Here is a 27,032-nt window from a genome sequence, read left to right as displayed (position 1 = left end):
CTTAACATCAGCCTCTGGGGATAAACACCATCCCAAACCCCTTTGTGCGCCAGAGGAGATACTTCCTGGGAGGCAGGAGACTGCAATCCTTTTTATGACAGAGCCCACCTAACAACAACCCTCCACCGGAGACCCAGGTCGGGGTCTTTGTACAACCCACCTAACCATAAACGCTCTATCTTTCCCTAAACCTGCTGAGGTCCCTCTCTCCACAAATACCTGTGACTGCCATAAATGCCCTGAAACAGCCCCGGTTTACTGCCCAGCCTGCCTGCTGCTAAATGAGGGCATTTGTTTCGAATTTGCAAATACCGAAAGCAGTGGAAACCTAAGTCCACCCCTAAAATGAAATGTTCTGCATTCCTCCTGGCCTGAAGCACCATGCTTCAAAAGCCGGAGAGGCCCAGGCTGTTTACTCACTGGTGAGGCTATTGGGAGAGGTATTTTCCTGCTCCCTGAGGAGGCTCCTTTGATCCCAGTCGGGTGGGAAGGGGTGAAGAAGGGTACCACCCGTGCCCAGGCTACATTGGGCCCATGCTCTGGGTCACCAGTAGCAGCTGTGGGGGGCCTGGAAAAGGGAGTCTCGTGGGAAGGCCCAAGTAGAGACTCGCCTAAAATTGCAGCCTGGAGACAGAACAGGCCAGCTCAGCGGCCTCCACAGGCCCATCTTCAAAGGGCCCTGAGACAAAGGTAAAGAGGGTAAGGGAAGACTCCAGCAGCCGAGAAGCAGCCCACAGCACTCCAACGTCTTACACAGCAATAAAGAGGCAAATACTGCCCAGTGTACCAAGCCAATCAGGATACTTCATCAAAATGGGGTACAGTGTTTACTAAATAATAAGTCTTTTGTTTTAAGGAGTTTTCAAAAAAATTTAAGGAGAGGTAAAGGGGGAGAGAAAGAAAAAGAAAGAGAAAGATCCTCCTCTAGGTCCCCCCTGCCTCCTGCAGTGAAGGAAGAGCCCAAAACCCAGGCCTCAAAAAGCTGCTGAGTTGGGCATTATTTCAACCGATCAGTTTAACAATTGGTTTAATCTCCTAAATTAACCAAACTGGTAGAATGATTTGCTCTTTATATCTGGAATTACAAGACCAACAACATTTCCTTGTTTTCCCCCTAAGACTGCAAGACAAGGTTTTCTTTGTTTATGATTTATTTTGTTTTTCAAGTGGCTAAGAATGAACTCTGGATCTCAAATGTCATCCTACCCCATCACCTCTCCTAAGAATCTGTTGGCCTGAAGGAGCCTTCTCTCTCTCTTCCCCACTGGAAAACAGCTCCACTTTGTTTCTGGTCTTATTTTTATACAAGAGTATCAGATCACCAGAGCTGTCTCTTTGCATCCTTCCATGATAGGAACCTGAGAACTTCAGACGCTGAAGAAAAACCTCAGTAGAATCCCCAAAAGAGGTCAATGACTCAGCCAAAGGGAGAAACACCTAGCACAATAAAACTTGCATCTCCTAGAATGTCAAAGGTTGTGATCTTGATTTTTTTCTGAACACCTGTGAGGTTTAAAAGACTTGACTCCAAAGTCCTCAGCCTACTTGGTGTCAGGGCCTGGAGCACCATCACCACTACAGGAGTGACTGTTGCCACCTACGTGGTCTCCATCAGAGCAGGGCCCAGTGTGCAACTCCCAACAGGCAGCACTGGTCTGGAATGTGGCAGCAAACCTACAAGCTGAGGCCTGTAGCCTGTGACTTTCCAGAAGCACCAGGTGGAAGAGACTAAGGACTTAAGGCTTGATGAGAAGAACCCTCAAACCATGGTCATTCAGGAGGAGAGTTCTGGACCTCTAGACTACATACAGTCTGACCATGACTCTTAAAAACTTTAAAATATGTACAGATCTTTAAATGAGACATTTGAAAATCTTAACTTTGCTTGAAATAAAAAAGTGGGAAGACCAGTATTTTTTAATATAGAGCCCAAAAGATCTCTCCATGTATACATTATTGATTTATTCCTTGCCTAGAAAGAGCAAGGAAGGTCATTCCACACTCTGACTTTGACAGGACTGTTCCTAAACCCACCCTCTTGGTGGCAAAATCCTCTCTCCAGCACGTATCCTCACCCAAGGTACATGTGTGACATTTCACAGCCTCTAGTAATGACTGTATACCAGGACTTTAAGTGGACAGGACAGTAGAGACAGGCACTCTAGTTGTAGCTCTATCACATACCAAATCTGCAGAGCTGAGTAGATCATAATTTTGTGCCTCAGTTTACACGTCAAACATCCCCCCACACACACACACACACAAAAACACCCTTGTCTTACCTACTGCTGAGCCTGTAGATAGGACCCAATGTCAGTGTGGGTGGAAAGCATTTTGTAAATTACAAAGCAGGGTGCAGTTGTCAGTTATTACAGGGGAGGCTCTTCCAAAGCACACAGTCCTCCCCAGCTTCAACTCTCCCTCTGGGTATTCTCCCTTCTGTGCACAAGAAAAGGGTACTAACTAGGGACACATGTAAGCCCTCTCTTACTTAGAGAAAAATCTCTTATTTTTCTTCTCATGAGAGTATCCCAAACCTCTCCAAATTATTCCAACCTTTCCACTCCCCTTGGCATCCAGGGAATCACACCCTAACACCCACACCACCAGTTGATTAGGTCGAAAGGCACCTATACCCACGCACTAAATGCAGCCATCAGATTAAAGTCTTTCCAAAAACCAAAGGCAAGGAGGAGAGCCTGTGAGGTACGGCAGAAATACAGCTGGAGGTGCCACACTGGGTTGGCTTCAAAGTTCACCACAGTAAAGTCCCTCCAGGGTCTTCCATCTTCAAGCTGAGACCCAGAGAGGATGGGACTTACCTATGGTTACACAAGAAGTTTGGAGGAAATGCGGAAACAGGGTTCCTGTCTCCCCACTCCAAGTCTGGGGTCTAGTACATCCTAGGCTTATTAGGAGGTATGGACATCAACAGGATCCCCTAGAGCAAGAGCCCTTCGAGGCCTGGAACCCACCTTTGACAATAAGGTGATACCACTTCTCTTGCATGGTTCCTCTATAGCAGGAACTGTGCCCACACACTTTACCTGGGGGCCCAGGAGGATCCTGGGAGAGAGAACACTGGAGACAAGAAAACCTGAAGCTCCACTATGAAATGTGAAATAAACTCTTGAGAGGCCCCTTTCCTTGAAGACTCAGCCAATCTTCTGCACCAATAATTACATGAAGCTAACAGCCTGCGTTTGCCAGGCAGCAAAATCCTCTGGTGGGAGAACAATCCAGAAATAGGCCAAGATCTCAGCAGCCTCTGATAGGCAATGTGAAGTAGGTAGAGTATTGGAGCCCCAGCCTCCCAGGCTTCTCCTACTGTGTTATAGGCAGCAGTACCCCATCTTAGAAGCAAGGAGAACAGTAACCAAGAGGGTTCATTTAAAATATACCATTAGCTTGAAGGGTGGTACATGCCTATAATCCCAGTAGCTGGGGAGGCTGAAGCAGAAAGGTCAAAAATTCAAGGCAACTTAGTGAACCCCTGTCTCAAAACTAAAAAGAGCTGGGTGCCAGCTGAATGGTAAAGCACCCCTGGGTTCAATCCCCAGTACCAGTACCAAAAACAAAATAACAACAACAAAAACCTAATATTAATATAAAGGTCACCAAAATCATCTTGATCTATCGGCTGAGAAATAAAAGACCACTAATTGCAAGTCCTCGTTCCAATGAGACAGCCCTGAGTAACTCCATAGGTTGTACACAGCTTAAGATGCCTGGCCAAAGTGTAACACTGAAATACTGCCTGAACTCCACTAGCCAAAGAGGCCTGGGCCCTGGTACAGAGTTGCATCCACCTGGAGAAAGGGGTATCTTTTTTCCTTCCTTCCGCTTGTGTGAGTGTGGGGGAGAGGAGAGGTTTGGGAGGATTGAACCTAGGGCCTTGTGCATGCTGAGGGTACCTATTTCTTTCTTTTTTGGTACCAGAGATTGAACCCAGGGGTAATTATCCATTGAGCTATATCCCCAGCCCTTTTTTATTTTGAGACAGGGTCTCACTAAGTTACTTAGGGCCTCATTAAATTGCTGAGACTGGCTTTGAACTTGTGATCCTCCTGCATCAGCTTGCTGCATCAGTTGCTGGGATTATAGGTATGCACCACCATACCTGGTAAGGGGGACAGCTGTTTCTAACATACACTAAGGTACTGTGCTTCGACACCTTAACAATTTCAAAAACAAGTATTCTCCTCCCTGCCTCACTTCCACCCCCTACTTCCTATGAATGGGACAAAAAAGAGCCAATGTCTCCTGGAGGAGACTCTATGCATGCTAGTCACTTCTAGGAAGAACCCTCCATCCCTGATCCCAAAGCACCTCCTCGGCAACCTCCTAATAGCATTGACAGAGATTCCCACAAGTTACAGTCGCTGACTGGGGAAATCCTCACAGTCACAGGAGATGAGAGAAGCCCTTCCCACGGGTATGGTAATCATCTGGCTAGACTGTAAGAAGCATATGCCCGCATGCCAGGGAAGATGGTAGCCCTGAACCAGTTATTGACCCCCCTTGGAAGAATCTGCTATTGAGCTGAAGGGAGGGATAGTTCCCCCCAGGAAATACCAAGTGACTGTGCCCACATTTCTAAGCTGCAGTTGGAATACTGAGAGACATTTAGAAAGTCTGTGCTTTCTGGTCTGGGGGTGTAGTTTAGTAGTACAGTACTTGTCTAGCATGTGCATGGCCCTCGGTTCAACCAAAACAAAATAAAACAAACAAACAAAAAAGAAATCTGTGCTTTTGAATGAGGAAACTATCTTAAAGTTGTCTGATCAAGTGACTCTGTTGAGCCCTCACAAACCATTCCAAAGACTGAAGGCTGGAAAGAAAGACAAACACCTTGAGGGTGACAAAGGGTCAGAGCAGTCTCTGGGAAGAGATAGCAAGATTAGGAAGAGTGGCCGTCTCCAGGGGTCAACACTGTCCACAACTGGAGATTCATCACAAACTCATGGGGCAGGCAAGACATGGATCAGCATCACTTGCACAGTGCAAATGAGGACATGAAAAAAAGGTGAATTAACCAGCTCAGCACCATGTGCTATGCAGCAACAGAGCCAGGACCAGATACGGAAAACCAGGAATCACAGGCCGACAGATATCTTGTCTTACTTTATCACACAAGGGTGTTATGTGATACTGAAAAGAACCACTCAAGTTTTCAGACTCCTTCCAAAGCTTTCATATTATTCTGAAACAGTGACCACTGCCTACTTTTACTTAGCAATATCCGCTCCTCTCTGAAGCCCTCACATCCCCATTTGCTCTTGAGACTTAGTGCCCACACATTCTGGAATGTTCTATTCTACTTAGCACTTATCAAATGGTAAATCTTTCATTAATGCTTTTCTGATTCACATCTCTCCATCTTGTCCTCTTCCTGGTTCCTGCCCCTCCTCACACAGCTTCACCCGCAGAAGACACTCAAACACTTTGAATGACTCCTCCTAAGCCCCTCAATAGTAACAGTACCCTCTAACTCATTACTCTACCTCAGACTGACAAAGTCTCTTGTTACCAGGTGGTTCTCAAACTTCAGTGAAGTTAAGACTCTCCTAAAGCCAGGCATGATGGTGCACGCCTGTAATCCCAGAAGCTCAGAGGCTAAGGCAGGGGGATCACGAGTTCAAAGCCAGCCTCAGCAACTTAGCGAGGCCCTAAGCAACTCAGAGAGACCCTGTCTCTAAAAAAATATAACATAGGGCTGGGGATGTGGCTCAGTGATCAAGTGCCCCGAGTTCAATCCACGGTACCCTCCCCCCCGCAAAAAAAAAACCCACAAAAACAATAAAACCTAGNGGGGGGGGGGGCGCTGGGGATGTGGTTCAGTGGCTAAGTGCCCCCGAGTTCAATCCCCAGTACCAAAAATATAAAAAATAAAAAGAATCTTCTATGGCTCTATAAGCACAAATTCCTTTCAAAATTTGAATTCTATGACTAGTCTGGCTACTCAAAAAATGCAGGACAATATAATGTAATATAATATAGAATAATAAAATAAAAGACACTATCTGGTCCCTCCCCCAATGATCCTGGTAGACAGGTCTTGCAGTAAGGACCAGGAAATTAAAATTTCAAACAGTACTTATAGCTATCTGCTCTCCCACTCTACTTCCCATCATACATTTTTGGGAAATACCTATCTATACCTTCCTCACCCATGACTCAGAATCCCTACCCCACAACTTCAGAGCTAGTTTTCAGAAGCTGCATGCACACTTAAATCAGCTCAGGGTCAAGCATCCAACAGGAGCTGGGTTCTGAAGGGCTCCTGAGAGACACCATTCCACTCGCCTGTGCATCATTCAAGGCACATCTCAGTTAATGTTCATAGGGAGATGAGAGCTTAGCAAGTAGCACGTGCCTGTGTCAGCCCTTCAAACAAAGTGTCCTCCTTGCCCAAATGCTGTTTGTGTAGCATCACTGGGAAGGAAATGGCCTAAGTGCAGAGAAGAAAAGAGGATGGAAAAAGTGACATACTACAGAGGGCTTCCTCAAACCACTGATTAGCTGTGGCAGCTCCTGCGCCAGCTCCACCAAAGCGCCAGGGGGCTCGGTAGGGCCGAATGTGCACTCCTGTGCACTTGGCAATGAACTCAGAGAACTGCAAGACAGGACACTAACCCAGCCACAATGGCAGAATCTCCACACACTCAGAAAAAAGAACCAAGCAGATGGGGGTCAGAGCAACCATGGAGGAGAGGGGCGGGCAGCAACTCCAGGGCAAACAAGGGCCAGTGCCAGCAAACAAGCAGAAGCCAAGGCCTGTAACCCACCACGTGGCTCTGGCCAGGGGCAGTGGCTAGGCACAGCAGTAGAGAGGCATGCTACTGAGGTTAGGGAGAGCAGAGAAAGGCTGAGGGACCACAGGCCAAGGACACCTAACCCTGCTTAATGATCCTTTCTTCCATCAGGAAAAAAAAACAATGATTGAATCTCTGGCTCCAAACTGCTCTTGGCTCAAATATGAGAGTCTGAACCAGCCAGCGTCCATCCCAGATGAGTCTCACAGAAGCTGTGCTGGCTTAAACACAAATAGCACAAACCATCTCACTCTCAAATATGAAACACTCCAAACACAAACAATGGACAACTGTCGAAGCTCTATGGAGACATGCCCCCCTTTATGAATCAGACATGTTCCTGAAAAGTCACCCTTGGACCAAATTTCTTTTCCTTTTCCTTTTTTTTTTTTTTTTTTGGTTTAGAGGACTGAACCCAGAGCCAGTTCACCACTAAGTTATATCCTCAGTCATTTTTTTTTTAATTAATATTTATTTTTTAGTGGACACAACATCTTTGTTTGTATGTGGTGCTGAGGAGCGAACCCGGGCCGCACGCATGTCAGGCGAGCACGCTACCGCTTGAGCCACATCCCCAGCCCCCTCAGTCATTTTTATTTTCATGTTTTATTTTAAGATAAGGTCTTGCTAAGTTGCTGAAGATCTCACGAAATTGCTGAAATTGGTCTTGAACTTGCAAGCCTCCTTAGTCTCTTCAGTTGCTGAGACTACAGGCATGCACGACCATGCTTGGCTCCTTCAACTAAATTTCTGCTTAACAAATCCAATTTCTCCAATGGCTTTAGTTCTAAAAGAGATGTATGCTCCTTGAAGAAAAGCATAGGCTCTGAGAGGAACTAAACATCACATTTCATGTGACAAAGCTCGCAAAGTCACACTTCTAATGGGCAAGTTTCCTGACAAAAATCTAATTCAAATTCAGCCCAAAGTGAGGTAATTTTTAAACGTACACTTTATACCAGTGTTCACATGAACTGTTATTTATTTATTTAAGTACTGGGAACTGAACCCAGGGGTACTTTACCACTGAGCTACATCACCAGTCCTTTTTAATTTTCTACTTGGTCTTGCTAAGTTGCTTAGGACCTCGCTAAATTGCTGAGGCTGGCCTCGAACTTGCCATTCTCCTGCCTCAGTCTCCAGAGTAGCTGGAATTACAGGCCTATACCACCCTAACCAGCAGGAACTAAGTTATTTAAAGCAAATCTTCAAATATCATACAAGGTCTCAGTCCTAATTTACACAGCTGCAAAAGGAAAGCCCCTTATGGCAAGTTTCTGTATAAGGAGGGACGCCTAGACCAGGATTTCTGGAACTTTAGGATGAAATCATCTGAGGACCTTATTAAAAAGCAGATTGTGATTCTGATTCATGCTCTCAGGGAACGCTGATGTTGCTTGGCTTTCGCCCTAATTTCGAGTAGCAAAGTGAAAGAAAACCTAGGTCCAGCCAGGCACAGTGGTGCACCCCAGTAATCCCAGCAGCTCTGGAGGCTGAAGCAGGAGGATCACAAGTTCAAAGCTAGCCTCAGCAAAAGCTAGGTGCTAAGCAACTCAGTGAGACCCTGTCTCTAAAAAAATATAACATAGGGCTGGGGATGTGGCTCAGTGATCAAGTGCCCCGAGTTCAATCCACGGTACCCTCCCCCCCGCAAAAAAAAAACCCACAAAAACAATAAAACCTAGGCCTGATATAGTTCATTGCAGAAGGAACCTCAGTATCAGCTTTTAAGCTACCACCCTCCAAAGCAAGTCAGCTTCACACACAGAGGTGGCTGCCCATGCCCAGAACTCTTGGAGAAAGGCAGAAACTCTGCCACATCAAAATTCAGAAAAGACCCACAAAAAACAGACCACACACAAACAGGGAAGGAGTATGATCTCTTGATTCGGTTATACAGAATTGACCACCAGGCAACCCCACCCCAAAGAAGCTGGACAGGGCACAAAGGATTCCAAGTGCCTAGGAGAGGCTTCACTTTGCCCTTGATTACTCTGCCCTGTACACAAAAGGTTTAATCCCTTTTTTAATGAACCTAGATAGGGCAGAGTACTGAACTTCTACAGAGGAAGACCCTCAGTAAATTAAGGCCAAACTGGAACAAAAATATGGAAGGTATCCTAAAAATAACAGAGTTCCAAAATTATATCTACTTTATGGCAGGAGAGAAGATAGCTTCAGGAAGGAAGTGAAGGTGAACTGGGCAAAAGAGAGATGGGGAAAGGTAACACAACACACACAGGGGACTGCCCTTGAGGAAAGGAAGGTAGAAGAAAACTAAGTAGGTATCAGGAGCTGACATTTAGGCAGGCTGGCTATAATGGAGCGTTCCAGTAGGTGGAAAACATATATTGTGGGGATGATGATGAAGCTGAACAGGTATTCCTGCAAAGCACAGGAGCAGAAAGACCTGGAAAGGGGTCTTTATACATCACTACACTTCATCCTCTACTCAGCTCCAAGAAGCAAGCACCTTTACAGAGACGGCAAACTGAGAAGTTAAGAAATTAGCCCAGGGCTGGGGTTGTGGTGGGTGGTCAATGGCAGAGCACTTGCCTCGCACATGTGAGGCACTGGGTTTGATCCTCAGCAGCAAATAAAAATAAATAAATAAAATAAAGGTATCATGTCCACCTACAACTAAAAAGAATATTAAAAAAAAAAAAAAGAACAAAAGAAAAGAAATGAAATTAGCTCAGGGCCTGTCAATGAGTTTGAGTTGGTTATGCCAAATATTTCACCTCCATAGCCTAAATACTGACCATCACTTATTGCTGTTCTAAATACTAGAAGTCTAACTATATCCTCTAGAAGTGATCTGAAGCACATCCTTTCCCTCCCATCACACTTCCCACAGCTGATAAAAGCAAATCCCAGGCTTGAACTACAGGCTAGAAAAAGTTGGGGAATCTACAGTACAACCTATCCCCAAAAATGACAACTTAGTTTCCCCAAACAAGAGCCTGGAGGAAAGAATCCAGAGATGGGAATGTGAATAGGGATGGGTGGTGACCACAACTGATTGTTCAAGTGACTGGTGTTAAGAATCCCAGGTTTTGGGCTGGGTTGTGGCTCAGTGTTAGAGCGCTGGCCTAGCACGGAGAGGCCCTGGGTTCAGTCCTCGGACCACATAAAAATAAATAAATAAAATAAAGGTATTGTGTTCAACTACAACTAAAAACTAAATATTAAAAAAAAAAAAAAAGAAAAAGAATCCCAGGTTTCAAACCTCAAGCCTCCCAGTCCTCCTCCACCATATTTATCACACCAGGGATCTCAGAGTTTGGAAAGTAACTCAGTCATTTACAACATAATTACCCAAACTTCAAAATGGTCTAATCTACAAACCTAGCCAGCCTAGGTTCCTAACTCTGGCCTTATTAACAGTGGGGTCTCACTACAACTCTAGTTAATGACACAGTTAAACAATGAGATGGAAAAATCTACTGTGATTTATTAAAAAATCTGTTGCCCCCTTAAGTCATGCGTCTGGGGTGGATAGAGTTCGGGGATTTCACTACAAGACAACAGGCGCCTCAGCTTCGACTGAAATTGTTTACAGCACATAGACAGGTTCCACACCAAGGCACATTTGGTGGAACTGATTTAAAGCTCTCATTAAAATGTTCTTTTGTTGAGCACAAGACATCCCCCCGCCCCAGGAGATTCCAGACCTCCAGTCCCAAGCCCTCAGCCTGCCCTAACTCTCCCTCACCACTGTCTCCCCCTCCCCTGCTAAACACCCATCACTAGATTAACATCAATTAACATCAGAGTCATCTTCTCACAGAAGGAATTTAGCATTTGTTGAACAAGAGACCAGTCTCCACCAGAATCTCCCCCTAACTTCAGAAACTCTGAACAGCCACAGCAAATGAAGCCGTATCAGTAGAGTCGAACACCAAAACCCAACCAGACAACCCAGAAGGCCTGTGAGCTCAGGATGCTCGCCCATATGGCTGGGCCCCCTGATCCTGGCTGTGCAAAGGAAAGGAAAAAAAAACAAAAAAAACTTCCATACTTCCTCTGGGAGCAGATGTGGATTCTGCCATGAGCAATAACCACCACACACATCATAAGATGCACCAGGCAGCTCCAGAAACACCTCCTGCAAAGCCCCAGAGCTTTTTCCTTTCAAGGTTACATTAACCTCTCCTTTTACAATTAAGGGTGAGGGAGATGTTGATTCCATCAGCCCCCAAATCCTTCAACAGCTGGCAGGCCAGGAAAACGTCAGAAAACACAATTCCCTACCCCTGTTCTCCCCACTTCCACTTTTCAAACAAGGGAAAAAATGATAAACTAGGATATATCCCCTAGGCAGAAGAGGAAGCTGCTTGAGGACCACGACCAAAGATTTTGTATTTAGATAGATGAAGGGACATCTTTTCCTTAATAGTCCAGGGTGTTTGGCATGCACTTTGGGTAGATTGGTGATTTCCCGTAAAGCACTTCCACACTTCAGAGGTGACTCTCAGGTGTGACTGAGCCAGGAAATAAAAGCTGCGGGGGGGGGGGGGGGGGCGTCCGTCTGCCTTGGAGATGCGGGCCACACCCTCATCAAAACGCTGAGGCCCTCCAAGAAAAGCCGGAATAAGCTCTTTTTGCCTTTTTATCTTTAGAAAGTTAGAATGTCTTTCCTCTGTGAGGACGGACAGAATGGAAATCCAGGAAGACGCAGAACAAACCCCGTCCGCACCTTGGCAGGCCGGCCATGCCCGATTTTGGCAGAGGCCTTCACACATTAGTCACCGCGACAGCCTGGGACCCTCTGCTCCCCGGATTCAACTCTGGCACGGAATGAGCTCAGGACTTAGGCCAGAAGCTAGAGAGGATGGGGCGGCCCCTAATTCTTCCCTTCCTCCGCCTTCACCAACAGGGCCATCTGGGGTCCCTGCTTTGCTCGGTAACTTGCAGGAGGGCAGCCAGGAACGTCGGGCCGGCGGAGGCAACAAAGCTCCGCGCTTTGCGCGCCGCAGGTCGGTCTGGATCCAGCCCCAGACCGGCCTCTCTCACCTGGACTGAGCCTGCGGGTCGTGGGGGGAATCCGTCTCCCCCACCGCCAACCACCTAACCGCACCCCTCACGGGGAGGGGGGGCGGGGAGCAATTCGTTTCTCCTCCGAAAAGAAAGTCCCCACCAGGAGCCGGCAACTCCCGGCTGTTGTCGAGCAAACTCTCAGGTCGGGCCGGGAAAACTCCGTGGAGGCTAAAAACGCAGGATGGGAGAGGGATCCCGACAGAGTCCGCAGGGGCTTCGCCAGCCTCCGGACCCCCCGGCTCCCTGAGCCCTTCCGCCCGGACCAAGCAGTCCCCGCAAGTCTCCCCTTCGCTCCAGGGATACTGCGCCCGCTCCAGCTCACCTCCCCGGGGCCCCCTCTTGCCCGCCGGACTCCCGCGCTTCCCTAGTCCCGCTCCCACAGCTCGCAGGGACTCACCGCCCAGGAGCGGCAGCAGCAGGACGCTTAGCAGAAGCAGCCGGCAGTGGCCGGCCGCGGATCCCCGCGCAGCTCCCATCACGACCGGCTTGGAGAAAGCGGGAGATGGGCGCACGGAGGGCGCGCAGACTGCGCTCCGCGGCGGGCCCAGGAGGCCGACGCACTACAGCGCGGGCGCCGCTGCAGCAGCCGCACCTGGAGCCCGAGCCCGAGCTCTAGGCGTCCGGAGCTGGAGCCGCGCGCGCCCGGTACCTCCAAGTCCACGCGCGCCGCCGCCGCCGCCGCCGCCAAGCCCCGCCTCACGACGCCCCCTCCTCGTTGGCCGCCGCGCGGCGCCCCGCCCCCTCAACGCCCCTTCCCCGCGGTGGCAGGGAGGAGCTCTCAGTTGGGGGAGGGGTCTGAAGAGAGATGCGGGACGGAGGGAGGAAGTCTCTGGGGAGTGTGAGGGACCAGGACGAGGTAGGATAGCGTACCTTGTACCCACACACCTGGTTTGCAAGCACGCAGGAGTACCAAAGTGACTCTTTTAATTCGTAGCCCCTTGGAAGAATAGTCATTTATGTGTCTGCCTGGAAGCTCCGACCCAGTTTCCCCAGAATTCTCCAAGTGGTAAGGAAACAAAACACCAGAAATCTTGACTGAGACCTAGACCAGCAGGTTGTCCTTGGTGTCCCCAAGTAGGGTAAACTAGAAATACTCTGGAGCCCTAGGAAGATGTAGTGGGAGAAGCCGGAGGGGGGAGGGGCGGAGTGCAAGGCTGGGGTCTGGTTTGGCTTTGGACCAATCTGAACCGAAAGGCAGAAACATGCTGGGCATTGAAAGCCAGGCTGAAGGTTGTTAGATTCATCCCAAGTCCATCTCCAGGCTGTTTGGGCCATGTCAGGGCATGGCCAGTCTCCAGCTGTGGGGAGGCCCTGCTGTGCACAGCCCTTGTTCCAGGCACCCCCCTCCTACCCCCAGCGCCACCACCCCCACATTCTTTCTTTGTTGTGAAAGCAGCAAGGGGTGTAGGAGGCGGGTCAGGAAGAGTCAAACTTTAGAAGATGGGCCCCAGCTGCTGTTCAGGCCTCCAGGATAGACTGGGAGGGGATGGATAGTGCCTTGTCCCCCCCTTGGTTCTGGAGGGCCCCCCAGGCCTGCTTAGACCTCCCTTCCCCCAAGCAGCTGGGAGGAGGAGGGGCAGCCACAGAGGGCCTCACAGGCAGAAGAAGTGGCGCCAGGACTCCAGGGTCCTGCCACATGGCCACCACATGTCCCTGACAACCCAGTCCACAACACCTTCTCCTTGAGTTGTAGGCCTCCTTCCCCATCCCCCAGATGCCTTCCTTCAGGCCCTGTGGGAGAGGATACAAACAAGGGAGAAGAGAGGAGAGGTTCAAGAATCAACCAACACTATTCCCGGTACCCCATCCACCGTTGCCCCTCACCCTTCTGTGAAAGGCCCCAAAAAAATCCTTGCTTCTTATCCCCTTCAATCAGGACTCAAGCAGCAGAAAGTTTACCTGATTCTTTTTTTTTAATTTAAGAAATGTGAAATACATGGACCTGAAGTGAGGCAGCAGAGGGAAGGGAACAAAAGAGGCCAGGGCAAGGCGACTGGCCAGCCCCAAACCCCTGACAGAAAAGTCAGCAGCAGACTACATCTCTGAGATGCATTCCTGCTTTATACCCACCTTGGGGGCCTCAGAGCCAGCTATTCTAGAGGACCCCAGGGTGGGGAGAGTGTATCCTGAGGGTCCTTACTAAGGGGGATTCCTGAGGAGGGAGCAGAGACCCTACAGGCAGCAGCAATCTTCCGGTTAAACTGCTCCTCCTTCACTGTCCCACCTTGGGGTAGAGAAGAGGCTGGAGCAATAGGGAATGCCGTGTAGGCTGTGGAGGACCCAGCAGATCTAGGGGATGGGTTGAATGTCAGCTGCTTGAAGAGAGGTCCATGGTGCTGGCACTGAGGCCCCGAGAGACCTGAAAAAACAGACATTACCATCCCATCAACCCAGGGACCTCAGCTTTCCAAAGACTGTCTCCCAGAGTCCATCTAACCCAGGGCTGAAATCTATTTCTGGACCTAGGATCAGATCTATAAGCTCAACTCCAAATTCTGAGACTTTGGTTAGGCCCTGCTAGGATCTTCCAGAAGGCCAGAATCTGATGCAGAAACTACCAGGAGAAAGCACAAGAATATTCACATATTCTTTGAATGAGCTGAACGTAAGTGGTCATCATCATCACTATTTTCTCAAATGGAGACTACTTAATACTTTTATTCTTTTTTAATATTTATTTTTTAGTTATAGGTGGGCACAATATCTTTATTTTATTATTTTATTTTTATGTGGTGCTGAGGATCAAACCCAGTGCCTCATGCATGCTAGGTGAGTGCTCTACCACTGAGCTACGGCCCCAGCCCGATATTTTTATTCTTTTTCTTTGTCTTGGACTATAAAGTCCCGAAGGTGAGTAATATGGTAGCTGCAGAAGAATAATTAAGTGTCTTCAATGGAGGTTAGTATCTCCATTCTTGAATTATGCAAAATTCCAAAGTAACAATTTAGAGAGCATCAATTCCTAGTTTCTTCTTTCTTGTATTTGGGGGGGTTTTGTTGTTGTTGTTGTTATTGTTGTTGTTTGGTTGTTTGGTACTGGGGATTGAACTGAGGGGCTCTTAACCACTGAGTCACACATAACGTAGCCCCTTTTATTCTTTATTTTGAGAGAAGGTCTTAACAAGTTGCTTAGAGCCTTGCTAAGTTGCTGAGGCTCTAACTTGAGATCCTACTGCCTCAGCCTCCCAAGTCATTGGGGATACAGGTATGCACCACCACACCTGGCTCTTAGTCCCCTCTTGATTAATTTACTGGTTATTATGTCTAGCCTAAAAAATGCCCCTTGTTGGTTACTCCCAATCCCCCAACAAGCTATTGACAGATTCCTCAAGGACTCCAATTCCCTGGCCCATCTTCATCACAGGAGACTTTCCCCTCTTCCCTGCCTTCCACTGGGCTTGCTTGATAATCCTTTTCTCACCCACCAATATGCTTACAGCACCACTCTTACCTGGAGAGGTGCTGCACTGGGTTGGTTCAAATAGTTCAAAGAGGCTGCCCGCTTCATGTTGCTGCTACAATGGAAAATAAAATAAATGGGACCTCTTTTCTTTCTTCCAGGTGGCCCTGAAGCTACAGGCCTCTTGGGCAGTATCACATGAAGTCAGATCACTGCCGCCTCACCATCCCCCATGCCACACCCACTCTTATCTTCATCAGACATCAGTATTTCCTCAGGTAACTTCATCCCCCATTGAGGCACCCATCCTGCAAGAACTTCTTCGGTCACCATTTCCATTGACCTCTATGTGCCTCTCCAATACTCTTCTCCAGAGATCAGGGACCAAGAGGAGTTGCAGGCAAGGGCTTACTTGCCTGCTTTGCCATAACTCAACCTCATTGTGTACCTGGAAGGCCGAGGCTCAGTCCCCTGGAGCTTCCTCACCAAGAGTTCACTGCTTCTACGAAGCACATCCCGGATCTTGCCCAGAGAGCCACTCCTCTGCAGGGTCCCACTGCCATCCTGACATAGAGGGATGGGCAATCAAAGCTAAAGGAATCCCATGCAGACTAGCTTCTGAGTAGACTCAGAGAGATTTATTCTGCATACGTCCAAAGCCCAGTGATTGAAAACAAGATCACAGTCAAAAGTTGGCTTCCCGAGGTAGTCCTGAGGGGATGGGCTAACTGGAATGGGAACACATGTCCTCATTGTAGGTTGCCCTCCAGAACCTGGAGAAAGGCAGGCTCAGAGCCTCTCACACCACCAGCAGGAGAAGGCAGGAGAGATCAAGGAGAAATGATTAGACTTACCCCTGACCATTCAACAGCCACAGAAGCATCTTCACCTCCCTCAAATTTCACACTGTCCCCAGGTCCCTCCTGGGAGGTCCTTCTACCATCACCCTCCCCAAGCAGCTCTGCCACCTTGGTCTGGCTGATAGGATCAGTGCCCTGGAAGAAAAAGGAAGAAGCTTAATTTCTCAGGGTAAGCTCTAAATTTTTTCTCCACCATCAGGACTGTAAGGAAAACATTCTTGTATTTTTTCTCCTTGTGATATCCCAGTACACAACTACTAGGGCAATACTCACCTGTTCTATTTGTGATGCACTTTTTTTTTTTTTTAATACTAGGGATTGAACCCAAGGGTACTTAACCACTGAGCCAAATCCCCAGCATTTTTTATATTTCATTTAGAGACAAGGTCTCATTAAGTTGCTTAGGGCCTTGTTAAGTTGTTGAGGCTGGCTTTGAACTTACAATCTTCCTGCCTCAGTTCCCCCCACCAGCCACTAGGATTATAGGCATGTGCCACTGCACCCGGCTGCAATATACTCTTACATATAAATACGTCGATGTATTTTACATATATATGTGTGTATGTATATATACATATATATTTAATTTTATTATATTCTTTTTAGGCAGCATGCCCTGCATGAACATCTCTCTCTCTGGGTAAAACCAATTCATTCCTACAGTCTGAGAGCCTTGCTTGCTGATAGCAGTGTCACACACCTGTAATCCCAGCAGCTCAGGAGGCTGAGGCAGGAGGATCACAAGTTCAAAGTCAACCTAAGTAACTTAGTGAGGTCCTAAGCAACTTAGGAAAACCCTGTCTAATCTTGGGATGTAGCTCAGTGTTTAAGCACCCCTGGGTTCAATTCCCAGTATAAAACAAAAACAAAAACAAGCTACACACCTATAATCCCATCAGTTTGGGAGGCTGAAGCAGGAGGATCACAAGTTCAAAGCCAGCCTCAGCAATTTAGCAAAACCCTATCTCAAAATAAAATATAAAAATGGGCTGGGAATGTGGCTCAGTAGTTAAGTGCCCCTGGGTTCAATCCCTGCTAACAAAAAACAAAACAAAAGTAAATCAAGTCTGAGAGCCTTTTTTATTTAAAAAGCCATAGGTTGCTTATTGGTTAATCAATGACCCTAAAATATATATCTGAATTTTTTTTTTTAATCCTGAAAGCTATACATCCATCTGGTACCCTGAAAGTTATATAGATAGTTGTATCATAATATCCTTAACCTCCACGTGTGGTAGCTGGGTGTAGAAGTGAGAGAATAACTGTTCTAAGAAGACTAAGAAGCAAGTGCAATGGTACACACCTATAATCCCAGCTACTTGGTAGGCTGAGACAGGAGCTGCAAAAGTTTGAGACCAGCTGCAGCAACATAGTGAGACCCTGTCTCAAAACTGGAAAAATTATAATAGCTAGGAAGATAGCTCAGTGGCAGAGCACCCCAGGTTCAATCCCAGTATCATGGCAGGGTCAGGGGGAGAAAGCTAAGAAAAAGAAGGACCAATGTGGCAGTGGTGAAAGTCTCAAACTCAATTTTCCTGCTCATTTTTGCTAAACATAACTCTTACTTATAAATATGTATAAATATGCTTATGATTTCTAGCAGGCAAACAATGTCATTTATTTAAAAAACAATTCTTAATGGGCTTCCCTCCTTAGATTACTTTTTACATAAATCAAACTGGTATGTTGGTTTGTTTTTGTTGTTATTGTTGTTGTTGTTTTTACCATAGACCACACTGACTTTATTTCATAATCTATTAATCAGTCAAGATTCACAATTTGAGCAGTTTCAACTTTGGGCTCTCCTAACCTCAGCCTCTTATCACCATGCCCATCCATAGGAAAGGAAGGGAATCTTCAGTCTGGCATCCTTACCACAAAGGGTAGACTGGGAGGAAGAACACACTTCATAACCATAAGACTGTCTCACCTTTCTCTCCTTCCTATCCTCCCCAATAGCCTCTCATTTTCAGGACACTCACAAGAGGCCTGAGCATCCCTTGTCCCCAGCGCTATTCCTTCCCCAGGCCTCTGACCTGTTTCCGGGAACGCAGAGCACATTCCTCCAGGGTCTCAGCTGCCTCCAGTTTTCCTTGGCGCCTGTATAGAGCCCCTAGGTTTCTCAGAGTAGTGTTCACTGTGGGGCTATGGAAAGAGACCGGGGAGGAAGGGCGAATGGGTTCAGAGGGGTAAACAGGAGACAAAGGGAGCAGAGCTAAGGCTGAGGGAAGGTCAAAGAGTAGAAAGAAAAAGGTGCAGGAGGCTGGGATCAGAGCTTGGGAGGGTGGGAATAGGAGGCCAAACCACTGTTTTTAGGCAGCTCACCTGCTCACTTTGCAGGCCTTGTACCAGCCTCCATATTCAGCATAGGGTGTGCCTCCCTCACGGTGCCGGCTCTGCAGCAGAGGGGAAGCCAGAGATGAGGATACAGAGATGCTAAGGGATAAGATGGGCATGGGGTTAGCATGCAGGCTGGCGTGGGAAGGCACCATGTATCTGGGGCTGGAGCTGGGGTGGGAAGTGAGTAGCTGGGTTAATGCAATGAGCAAGACAGAGGCCCTGACAGCCTTGGGGTCCCCAGGTTGGGCACTCCCACTCACTTTGCTCATTTCTTCCCGTTCCTCTGCATGCATCCAGATGGGCTTGTGATGATCTGGGGGTGACACATGGGGTAGAGTGAGGAGGTTAGAGAAGACAGCTGTACGGTCTGGAGGCGCCAGGACCCGGAGACCAACAGGGCTGAACTAAAGGGATCTGGCTCCCCCTGGGAACTACTGTTGGCCTAATACCCCACCTTTAGTTCCAATTTCTTTTCCTCCCTGTAGCCCAGTCCCCAGACCCTCACCACTCACCATCCACAGACCCAAACTCCTGCACATGGGCACGAGTCAGGATCTCCTTGTACAGGGTCTCAGCCTCAGCGTATTTGCCCTGCTTCAGGTAACAGGAAGCCTGGAAGACAGGAGCAAGAGACGGAAGGAGACAAGGTCTTGGCCAGATTCAGGGAGTTCCGTTTCTTGGTGTCTATGTGAGTTTCCCCAGAGGTCCTCCTTACACACCCTTTTCTAGCTGCAGGGTTATAGGTATCCCCACCCTATCCCAGGAGGCCATGGAACATCTACCCCTGGCATGAAGCAGATGCCTCACCCCCAATGGCATATCATTGATGAAATAGGCACATCATTGATGAAAGTAGTATACCAAATTATGATACTGATTCCAAGACCCAAGTGGCCTTTCCCTTCCCCTTCTTCCACCCATCTTGTCCCCTTCTTCCTTACCAGGTTGTTCTTGGTCCGAGCTACATTAGGGTTATCTGGCCCCAGCTGCCCCTCGTAGATAGCCAGTGCCCGCTGGTAATAGCGTTCCACAGCCTCATACTTGCCCTGGTTTTGGCACAATAGGGCCAAGTTGTTCAGCTGCTTTGCCACATCTGGGTGGTCAGTGCCCAGGACCTGAAAAGGAGCAAAGAAACAGATGAATGACTATGATTATGTGTGTGCATGCACATATGGGGAGCAGAAGGAAAGGAAAGAGAAGAAAATAAAGCAGAGGTAAGGGAGAGGTAAGAGGGAAGGTAGGTCAGGAGAGACGAGGAGAAGGGGCTGCAGTGACAAGTGAAGGATAGAGAGAGAATGTGGGTACCTTTTCTCGAATCTCCAGTGCTCGCTGGCACAGTGGCTCTGCCTCCTTGTATTTTCCCCTTTTGCCATACAGCACAGCCAGATTATTGAGTGTGGCAGCCACCTGCAAGGGAAACCTGTCCCATCAGACAGTAGTGCTGCAAAGGATCTAAATGAATCTGAGTTGTGGCAGTACCCAAGACAATATTAAGGAGACTTGACTCCACCACCCTGACCAAAGGCTGGGAGGAGGGAAAATTGCTGCCTGGGATGGTTCTGAGGCTCTATGGGGGTGTAGTATCGCCCCCTAGGGGGATTTTTAGAAATTTCTGTGTGTCTGTAACTAGGGATTTAGTCAAGGGTGCTCTGCCTCTGAGCTCTATTCCCCAGCCCTGTTTTTTGCTTTCATTAAATTGCTGAGGCTGGCCTCAAACTTGCAATTCTCCTCCCTCAGCCTCCTAAATCACTGGAATCACAGAAGTGTGCCACCACACCCCGTGATTTTTAGAAATTTCTGATGGTGTTTTTTTTGTTGTTGTTGCCATAAAGATTGGGGGCACTATTACTAATGGGAAAACAGGAACACTATAGCTATTTTTCACATGCAGGTCAGCGGTCAACTTTTGAACGGACTGCCAGACATTCAGACACTGAGCATAAGCTTTGGCCTTTGGTAGGATATCAAGGTAGGAGTTATGTTTTCTGAGCTACATCATCCCTGCCTATCATCACATGTCATATCATAGGGAATTACTTTCACATGTTCAGCTCCTTTTTACATGAAAATATTTTACAATATTTTAAATAAAATCTTACTTCTCATTTTTTCCACTTTGACAATCTATCATTTGTCTTGGCATGCTACCCCTACTTAAGGTTATTTCTTTCTCTTATATACAAATAAGTCTGGTCTGTGGTTACTTATTGTAACACTACAGTTTAATTGAGTCTCCATCTATACTTCTTTTCTTTCATTTTTCTAGTATGGCTTCCTAGTCTTCTGAATCCAAAGTCATTCATTATATATCAGTGTGTCTTCTAGCACAATTGTACTCAATACAGCTATTGCTGCGTTTTTACCTTTTATTTTATATATTATTATAAATTACTTTCCTGTTTCTTCTTTATATTAATTAGGGAATCATATTAAATTTCTTGGAAATCTTATATGTAAGTAGGACACATTACCTATGAATTAAATTCAGGAAAATATTCATAATAAAAAGGAGTCATTGAGTCTCAGAGCATTAAAACCACTGGGCTCCCTGGAAAGTGCCTGGAAGAAAAGAGTTCTGATGCCTCCTTCCTAAGCACCCCTAGAGAGGGGACTGAGGGCAGCAGGTGGGGAAGCTAAGAGAGGGCAAAAGAGCAATGGGGAGGGGAGCACAGGAAGAGGACCAGGAATACTGACAGCAGGATGGTCCCGGCCCAGGGTGCTCTCCCGGATGCTGAGAGCATCATTCAGCAGATGGGCAGCTTCCTTATACTTATTCTGATCCCTAGAAAAGAAAAAAGGGGACAGGTGTTACCCTGAATTTTGTCCCCACAACATATCCTTCCCTCCCTCCCTTTGAGAATACTGAGTTCCAGAAGACTGGGAGTCCCTGGAGACAGGAAGCCTGGCATGGACAACGAGAGGGTTTCACTGACACACCCACACCAGGCTACAGATCACTGCCAATCCAAGAGGAGGCCACAAGTCACGGGAAGCAAGAGACACTTTTCAGAAGAGAGACTAGAGAAGCAAAGAACCTGAGAGATGAGTGTTCTTTGAGGTTGAGGGCTTGGGAATGGAAAAAAAATAAGTATTCTGGTACATGAGGAAGCACCGTAGTAGAATACACTGGGAAGACCAACAGGAAGGAGAGGCACCTAGTAGAGAGGAGGCACGGGAGCCAGAGGAGGATCAAGGGGTAAATAGGGATTGTGGGCCATGCAGAGGGCAGTACTAACCGATATACCAAAGCAAGGATGTTGAGCATGGTAGCCACATCAGGGTGGCCACGGCCAGACGTGCGTTCCAGGTCCTCTAGTGCCTGCTTGCAGAGTGGCACAGCCACCTCATAGCGACCCTGGGCTGCATACTGGATCACCAGATTGTGCAGAGTCCGCAACCTTGCTGGGATCTCATATCCACCCTGCTGGGCTGCTGCTGCACCCTGGCCACGGGACACTAAACCATCCCAGAAAGTGAACAGGAGACTTCCTCAGAGGACTCTTCCTCTCCCCTTTAGGTATGCCTCCCCACTCCCATACCATGTCTCCTGTGCTACCACCCCCACCCCACCGCGCCAAGGAAACCTGCCTCCAATGCTATTGTTTTATCATTCCCTTGCATCTATGCCCATCACAAACCCATCTGTTCACCTAGTAATTCATTCATTCAACAAACACTTATTGAACAAGCATAAGCCAGTGGCTGTCCCAGGATTATAAAATAAGAAAGACCCAGTTCTTTCCCTTGAAGGGCTCATGATCTTCCCATCCCAGGATCCCTCTCTGAATGCCTTGCTAATGAAACCTGTATCATTTTCTTGTTGGTATTCTTAGTAGTCCTCACTATTAAGTGTTTAATAAATATTGATGAGTAAGGAGGAGGCTGAGGAAATGAAAATACTAGCCCAGCCCCTTCTCTATCTCCAGAGGAAGTGGAGAGCTTATTTCTGGATGGTGAGCATCCAGTACACAGGGTGGGCCCTGCTGGGACCAGCCTTATCCAACTTCAGAGGCCAACTCACAACCATTGCTGGGGTCCTCTTCTTCCTCATTGGGGAAGAGGTCATCCAGGGAATCCTTGGTAGCATCTCCTTCTTTGTCCTCCTAAAAAGGAAGAAGCAGCATGACCTCTTCTTGGGTCCCTCTAAGTCATAAAATCTCTGACAGATGGGGCTTAGGAAAAGAGCCTTATTCCTGCCTCTGCCCTAAGGAAATGCCATCATCTGGCCAAGTCAAGCTCAGGCTTCTCTTCCTTCCCTCCCTTCCCATTCAGAAACCACCTTACCCTAAACTACCTTCCCTCTCCAGCCCCTCCCTCTCTCCTGCCCAACTATTGTAATTATAGCCCCAGTGCTGATCCCTCTATGTTTACATTGATTACACGTCTGCCATGTCTCTCCTGAGGGGAGGGAGTGTTTCTGACCTTGACACGTACCCAAAGTGTCTAGCACTTCTGCCCATCATCTGGCACTGCTTACTCTGGACTTAGTGCCAGACCCTCATATATCACCTATTTCCACACTGGAGAAATTTGCTTTTTCCTATTAGGAACTGTAGTTTAATACAAAGATCTCTAGTCCTCCTACCAACTTCACCAATGTGCCCTGTGAAAATCATCTCATTTTCCCTGAGGCAGACCAGCTCTCCATCCCTGAACTCTTCTTACCTGTGACACCCTCTGTCCTGTCTAGAAAGCTCCTCTTTCTCTTTTGTCATCCTTCAAAATTCATCCCAACTCCTAACATTCCAATAAGCATTCCAAACCTGTACCCTGCTTCCTCTGTGGATCACTCTCAGACCATTCCAGACCTCAGGGACCTATCTTCTTTGAATTTCTCTTACACTGACTAAACCACTCATCCAGAATGAGCACCTGCTGCTTTGAATTATCATGGATGTGTTCTCATGTGTAAGCCTTGTTCCCTAAAGAAACATTATAAACTCAAGAAGGAACTCTCATAGTTCTTTACTTCTCTTCTATGTATGTCTTCTTGCATTGCATAAAGCACAGAGATACCTAATGCCTGTTCAGTAAGGGTTGAATTTCACACATTTTGAGAGCAAATTTTAAGAGGGTCTTGCTCAACTGAGAGGATTCTGGATTTGAATTATCCAGCTGTTTATCTTTCTCCTATCACAAATATACCCATGAGAGCAGGAATGTCTGCTCCATTCATGAGTAGAGTACATAGTACCTGGAGCATAGTAGGCATTTAATTAAATATTGATTGAATGAAAATTGTTTCCTCTTCTTCTTGTTACCTAGAGTTGGTGTCAGGACTGAAAAAGGAATTATTCCAAGTAGGGACAGCTTGGCCATCAATCCTGGCCTCCAGAGATGATGGAGCAATTGCCTCCTGATTGTGCCCAGATACTAGCTTCTAGCCAATCCTGCCTGTGCAAACTCACCGTTGTGTGTCCATCCTCATCATACTGCCGCAGCTGTCCCAAGAACTCCAGGTGCTTCTTTTCCTCCTCCAGCTGAGCCACAGCCTGCTCACTACGCTGTAGCCGCTGCTGGGTGCCTGCCAGCTCATCCCGGAGCCACTGGTTCTCTTGGCACAGCCGCCGTACCTGAGCCCGTAACTTTTGTTTCTCTGACTCCACTGTGCTCAGATGGCTGGCAAGAGCCAGCATGACCTAGGTGGGTACATCCTGTAAGCTCCAGATTCTGGGTGGCAGCAATCAGGGACAGGCAAGAGGGAAGCCTCCTGGGAGGTGGCAAGTGGCAGCAGCACAGAGGAGCAATGAAGTAGGTAGCAATGGCTTTACCTTGAAAATATACCCTGAACTAATTTCTCACCACCTCCATTGTCATTACCCTAGGCCACGCCACCAGCTCCCACCCAGATTACAACGACCTCCTCAATGGCCTCCCTGTTTCTACCCTTTCCCTTAGAGTGTGTTCTCAACCTAGCAGTCAGATGATGTCAAGTTAGACGTTTCAACAGTTTTCATCTCTCTTGAAGTTAAAGTCTGCAAGTGCCACATGATCTGTCCTCCTCTCCCCTCTCCCATTACTCTTCAGATTTAATTTTTTATTTGCTTTTCCTTCATTCACTCTACTGCAGCCACGCTGGCCTCTTGCTGTTAACTGAAATCATCAGGCAGGTTCCAGCTCAGGGCCTTTGCACTTACAGTTCTCTCTACTTAGGACACTCTTTCCCTATTTCTTGCATGACTGGTTTCCTCACCTTCAGATCTTTGCTGAAATATTATGTTTTCAATGAGGTCTTTTTTAGCCATCCTACCTAAAATTGTACTCTCTCTCCACACTTCCTAATTCCCTTCCCTTCATTATTTTTATCTTTTTATCCTTAACAATTATCACTCTGACAACACTGAATCATTTACTTATTTATTTGTGTACTGTTCTTCTTTCCCAGCTAGAATGACAGCTCCAAGATGGCAAAGATTTTTTTACTGCTGTGTTCAGTGATGTATGCCAGTTCCCAGAAGAGTTCCTGGCAAATAGTAGGGGCTTTAATAGATATTTACTGTATGAATGAATGCAAATGTCCAGGCAAGATGATCCTAAGTGATCCCAAACCTCCAATCAGACAATTGCCCCTCCTTGTACTCCGGACTCCTTGGCACCACCCCTGTCCTCTCACCTGGGCCTCACTCAGCCCTAGCTCGATGTTTTCCATAGAGCGACGCAGTTGCCGGGCCTTTTCATGCACCAGCCCTTCCTCATGGCCTCCCTGCTGTAGACACTCAATGGTTTGGGACAGGCTTTGCAGCACAGCCTGGTGTTCACTGTGTAGGGCCTCCAGTCCTTGGCTCACCAGCCGGGTGCTCCCCAGGATCTCCTCTTGGCTAAGGCGGTGCCCTGCAGGCTCATCCCGCTGCCCCAACACCAGGCCCGACATCCTGGCCAGGGGTAGCTCGCCTGGGCTAGAGAGAAACAACAGAGTTCAGGTAGGGTAAAAATGAGACAGGGGCTGAGGTCAGAACATGGTGCAGATTTGAGCGAGCGAAGGAACAAGAGTATGTGGCTCAGCTGGAGAGAGTGATCAGTAGGGAGGCAGCCTATACCACTAAACACATAACTAAGATGAGGGAGAGGAAGTGATTTAAATGAAGAAAGTCTATAGAAGGAACAAAGGTGCTAAGAACTAGCAGAGGGATCTAGGACTTGGGAATAAAAGCAAACCAAACAGGAATTGGAGAGAGAGCTTAGCTGAGGAAAAGGGAAAGGGATGAGGGACAGCTCTACAGGAATCAGAGAAGGTACTTGAGAAAGCTGAAAGAGAATAGGGTTAAAGTAGGCAGGAGATATACAGAAAATAAAGCAGAGGCTTCCAAGAAAGGGAAGGAATAGGTTTCAAAGTTAAATTATGAGAGGGAAAAGAAGAAAGCAGGAGCCTTTCTCACAGGATTCAGATGAGAGAGTTCCAGTGGGTTACACGTCTTTAGGCTACATCACCCACAGAACTAGACCAGCATCTCCAAATCGGGTCAGCCTGTCTCTTTCCACTAATCTTCAGCCCATACTTCCCAACACCCTAGGATTAGGCTGTCTACCTACTTCCTCAAAGGTTCTAGTTTTTCATCTCTGAAGTCCTCTTACCTGTGAACAGAGCAGAGCTCTTGGCGCCACCACTCAGGCCTGAGCAGGAAGAAACTCTGCTCAGCAGCTAGGGATTCAGAAGGATCTGCCCTGCCCAAAGTCCAGAAGTCCGGCAGTCCCACCCCTTCTCTTACCACTTCACAGTCACTCAGAGGACCTGGCACAGAGCCCCATCCAGGACAAACACCCTACCTCCCTCTGCCTACAGGTCTTCAAAGACGACCAATGTCCCTCCTCCTTCCCCAACTCAGGCCTGGGGAGCTATTTTCTCCCAAGAAGGGAGATTTGATTTAATCAGCGACCTGAGGCAAAGGGTGTGTCTAGGAAAGCGTGAGGACGGAGACCTGGTCACTCCTAGGCCAGTTAATTCCATGGCTTTGTCTGTCTGGAGCACCTCTTAACAGGCTCTGAGGGGAATCACCTTAGGATGCTTCCTAAGTGTCTGATGGTGCAGGGAAGAATGGGAGGTCTGTTGAGCAGCTGCAGGGTCACAGGGAATTGCGACGCTGAGAGTTGGTCTCCAGGACCTGGGGTGGCGGTTCAGGAGTGTGTAGAATTGCGGACCTGCTCTGAGGCCCAGAGCGGGGATAGAGTGAGACAGGCGGGGGCCGCAGGGAAGGAGGTGTGGGTGGACGACTGAGGTTCGTGTCGCGGGCGAGGACCTGACAGCCAGATAGTCCCGAGGTCACGCACTCGGTCGCGCAGGGGGCGGGGCAGACTGTCTGTCTGTCCGTCGGAACGCCAATGGGCGGGGAAGAACGGGGGGCGGAGTTTTTAAGTCGAGAGTTTTGTGAGGTTGGTCGGAAGAGAGTCGTTCATCTGTCCGGGAATGAGGGAATAAAAGGTGACGGTGACCTTAGCCTTCAGCCCTGGGGTACCCTGAAAGACTCACCTGCACTCTGTTGGTCTGGCGCCGCCTTTGCCGGTACTGCCCCTTTAAATTAATCATGGCTGCCGCTTGAGGCAATTGTTTTGACGGCTCTGGGGGCGGGGCCGAGTCCTCAG

At 47.8% G+C, this 27,032-nt stretch overlaps 2 protein-coding genes across 6 annotated transcripts in view; both read right to left on the bottom strand.

The window, feature by feature from the left end:
• Ptk7 (protein tyrosine kinase 7 (inactive)) overlaps window positions 1–12,517 on the bottom strand; it is a 65,489-nt gene extending 52,972 nt beyond the window's left edge. The window contains exon 1 of the mRNA XM_015487361.2: window positions 12,253–12,517. Coding sequence (XP_015342847.2) covers window positions 12,253–12,331 — 79 coding nt within the window. The 5' untranslated portion in view covers window positions 12,332–12,517. The remainder of the gene's footprint in view (window positions 1–12,252) is intronic.
• Window positions 94–27,032, bottom strand: Klc4 (kinesin light chain 4). Of its 5 annotated transcripts, none has more exons than XM_015487759.2 (16): window positions 26,920–27,029; window positions 25,069–25,351; window positions 23,864–24,094; window positions 22,477–22,558; window positions 21,692–21,911; window positions 21,150–21,237; window positions 19,761–19,862; window positions 19,397–19,570; window positions 18,968–19,067; window positions 18,716–18,768; window positions 18,441–18,511; window positions 18,152–18,260; window positions 16,110–16,250; window positions 15,704–15,819; window positions 15,307–15,370; window positions 13,744–14,214 (listed from the first exon to the last, which is right to left on the bottom strand). In XM_015487759.2, exons 2-16 carry the CDS (start codon window positions 25,324–25,326, stop codon window positions 14,164–14,166), a joined length of 1,860 nt encoding a protein of 619 aa, XP_015343245.1. In that variant the 5' UTR covers window positions 25,327–25,351; window positions 26,920–27,029; the 3' UTR covers window positions 13,744–14,163. The 5 variants fall into 5 exon arrangements, 4 of the variants coding, with proteins under 4 accessions (XP_048661298.1, XP_015343245.1, XP_015343246.1 ...); XM_015487760.2 differs by lacking the exon at window positions 26,920–27,029 and adding an exon at window positions 26,449–26,808 and having other exon boundaries at window positions 13,746–14,214; XM_015487758.2 differs by lacking the exon at window positions 26,920–27,029 and adding an exon at window positions 26,028–26,383 and having other exon boundaries at window positions 13,746–14,214.

The sequence above is a fragment of the Marmota marmota genome, unplaced genomic scaffold (genome assembly GCF_001458135.2).
Source record: "Marmota marmota marmota unplaced genomic scaffold, marMar, whole genome shotgun sequence".
Classification (NCBI taxonomy): domain Eukaryota; kingdom Metazoa; phylum Chordata; class Mammalia; order Rodentia; family Sciuridae; genus Marmota; species Marmota marmota.
Note: the sequence above shows the minus strand (reverse complement) of the source record. Positions and strands in the feature narration are given on the sequence as shown.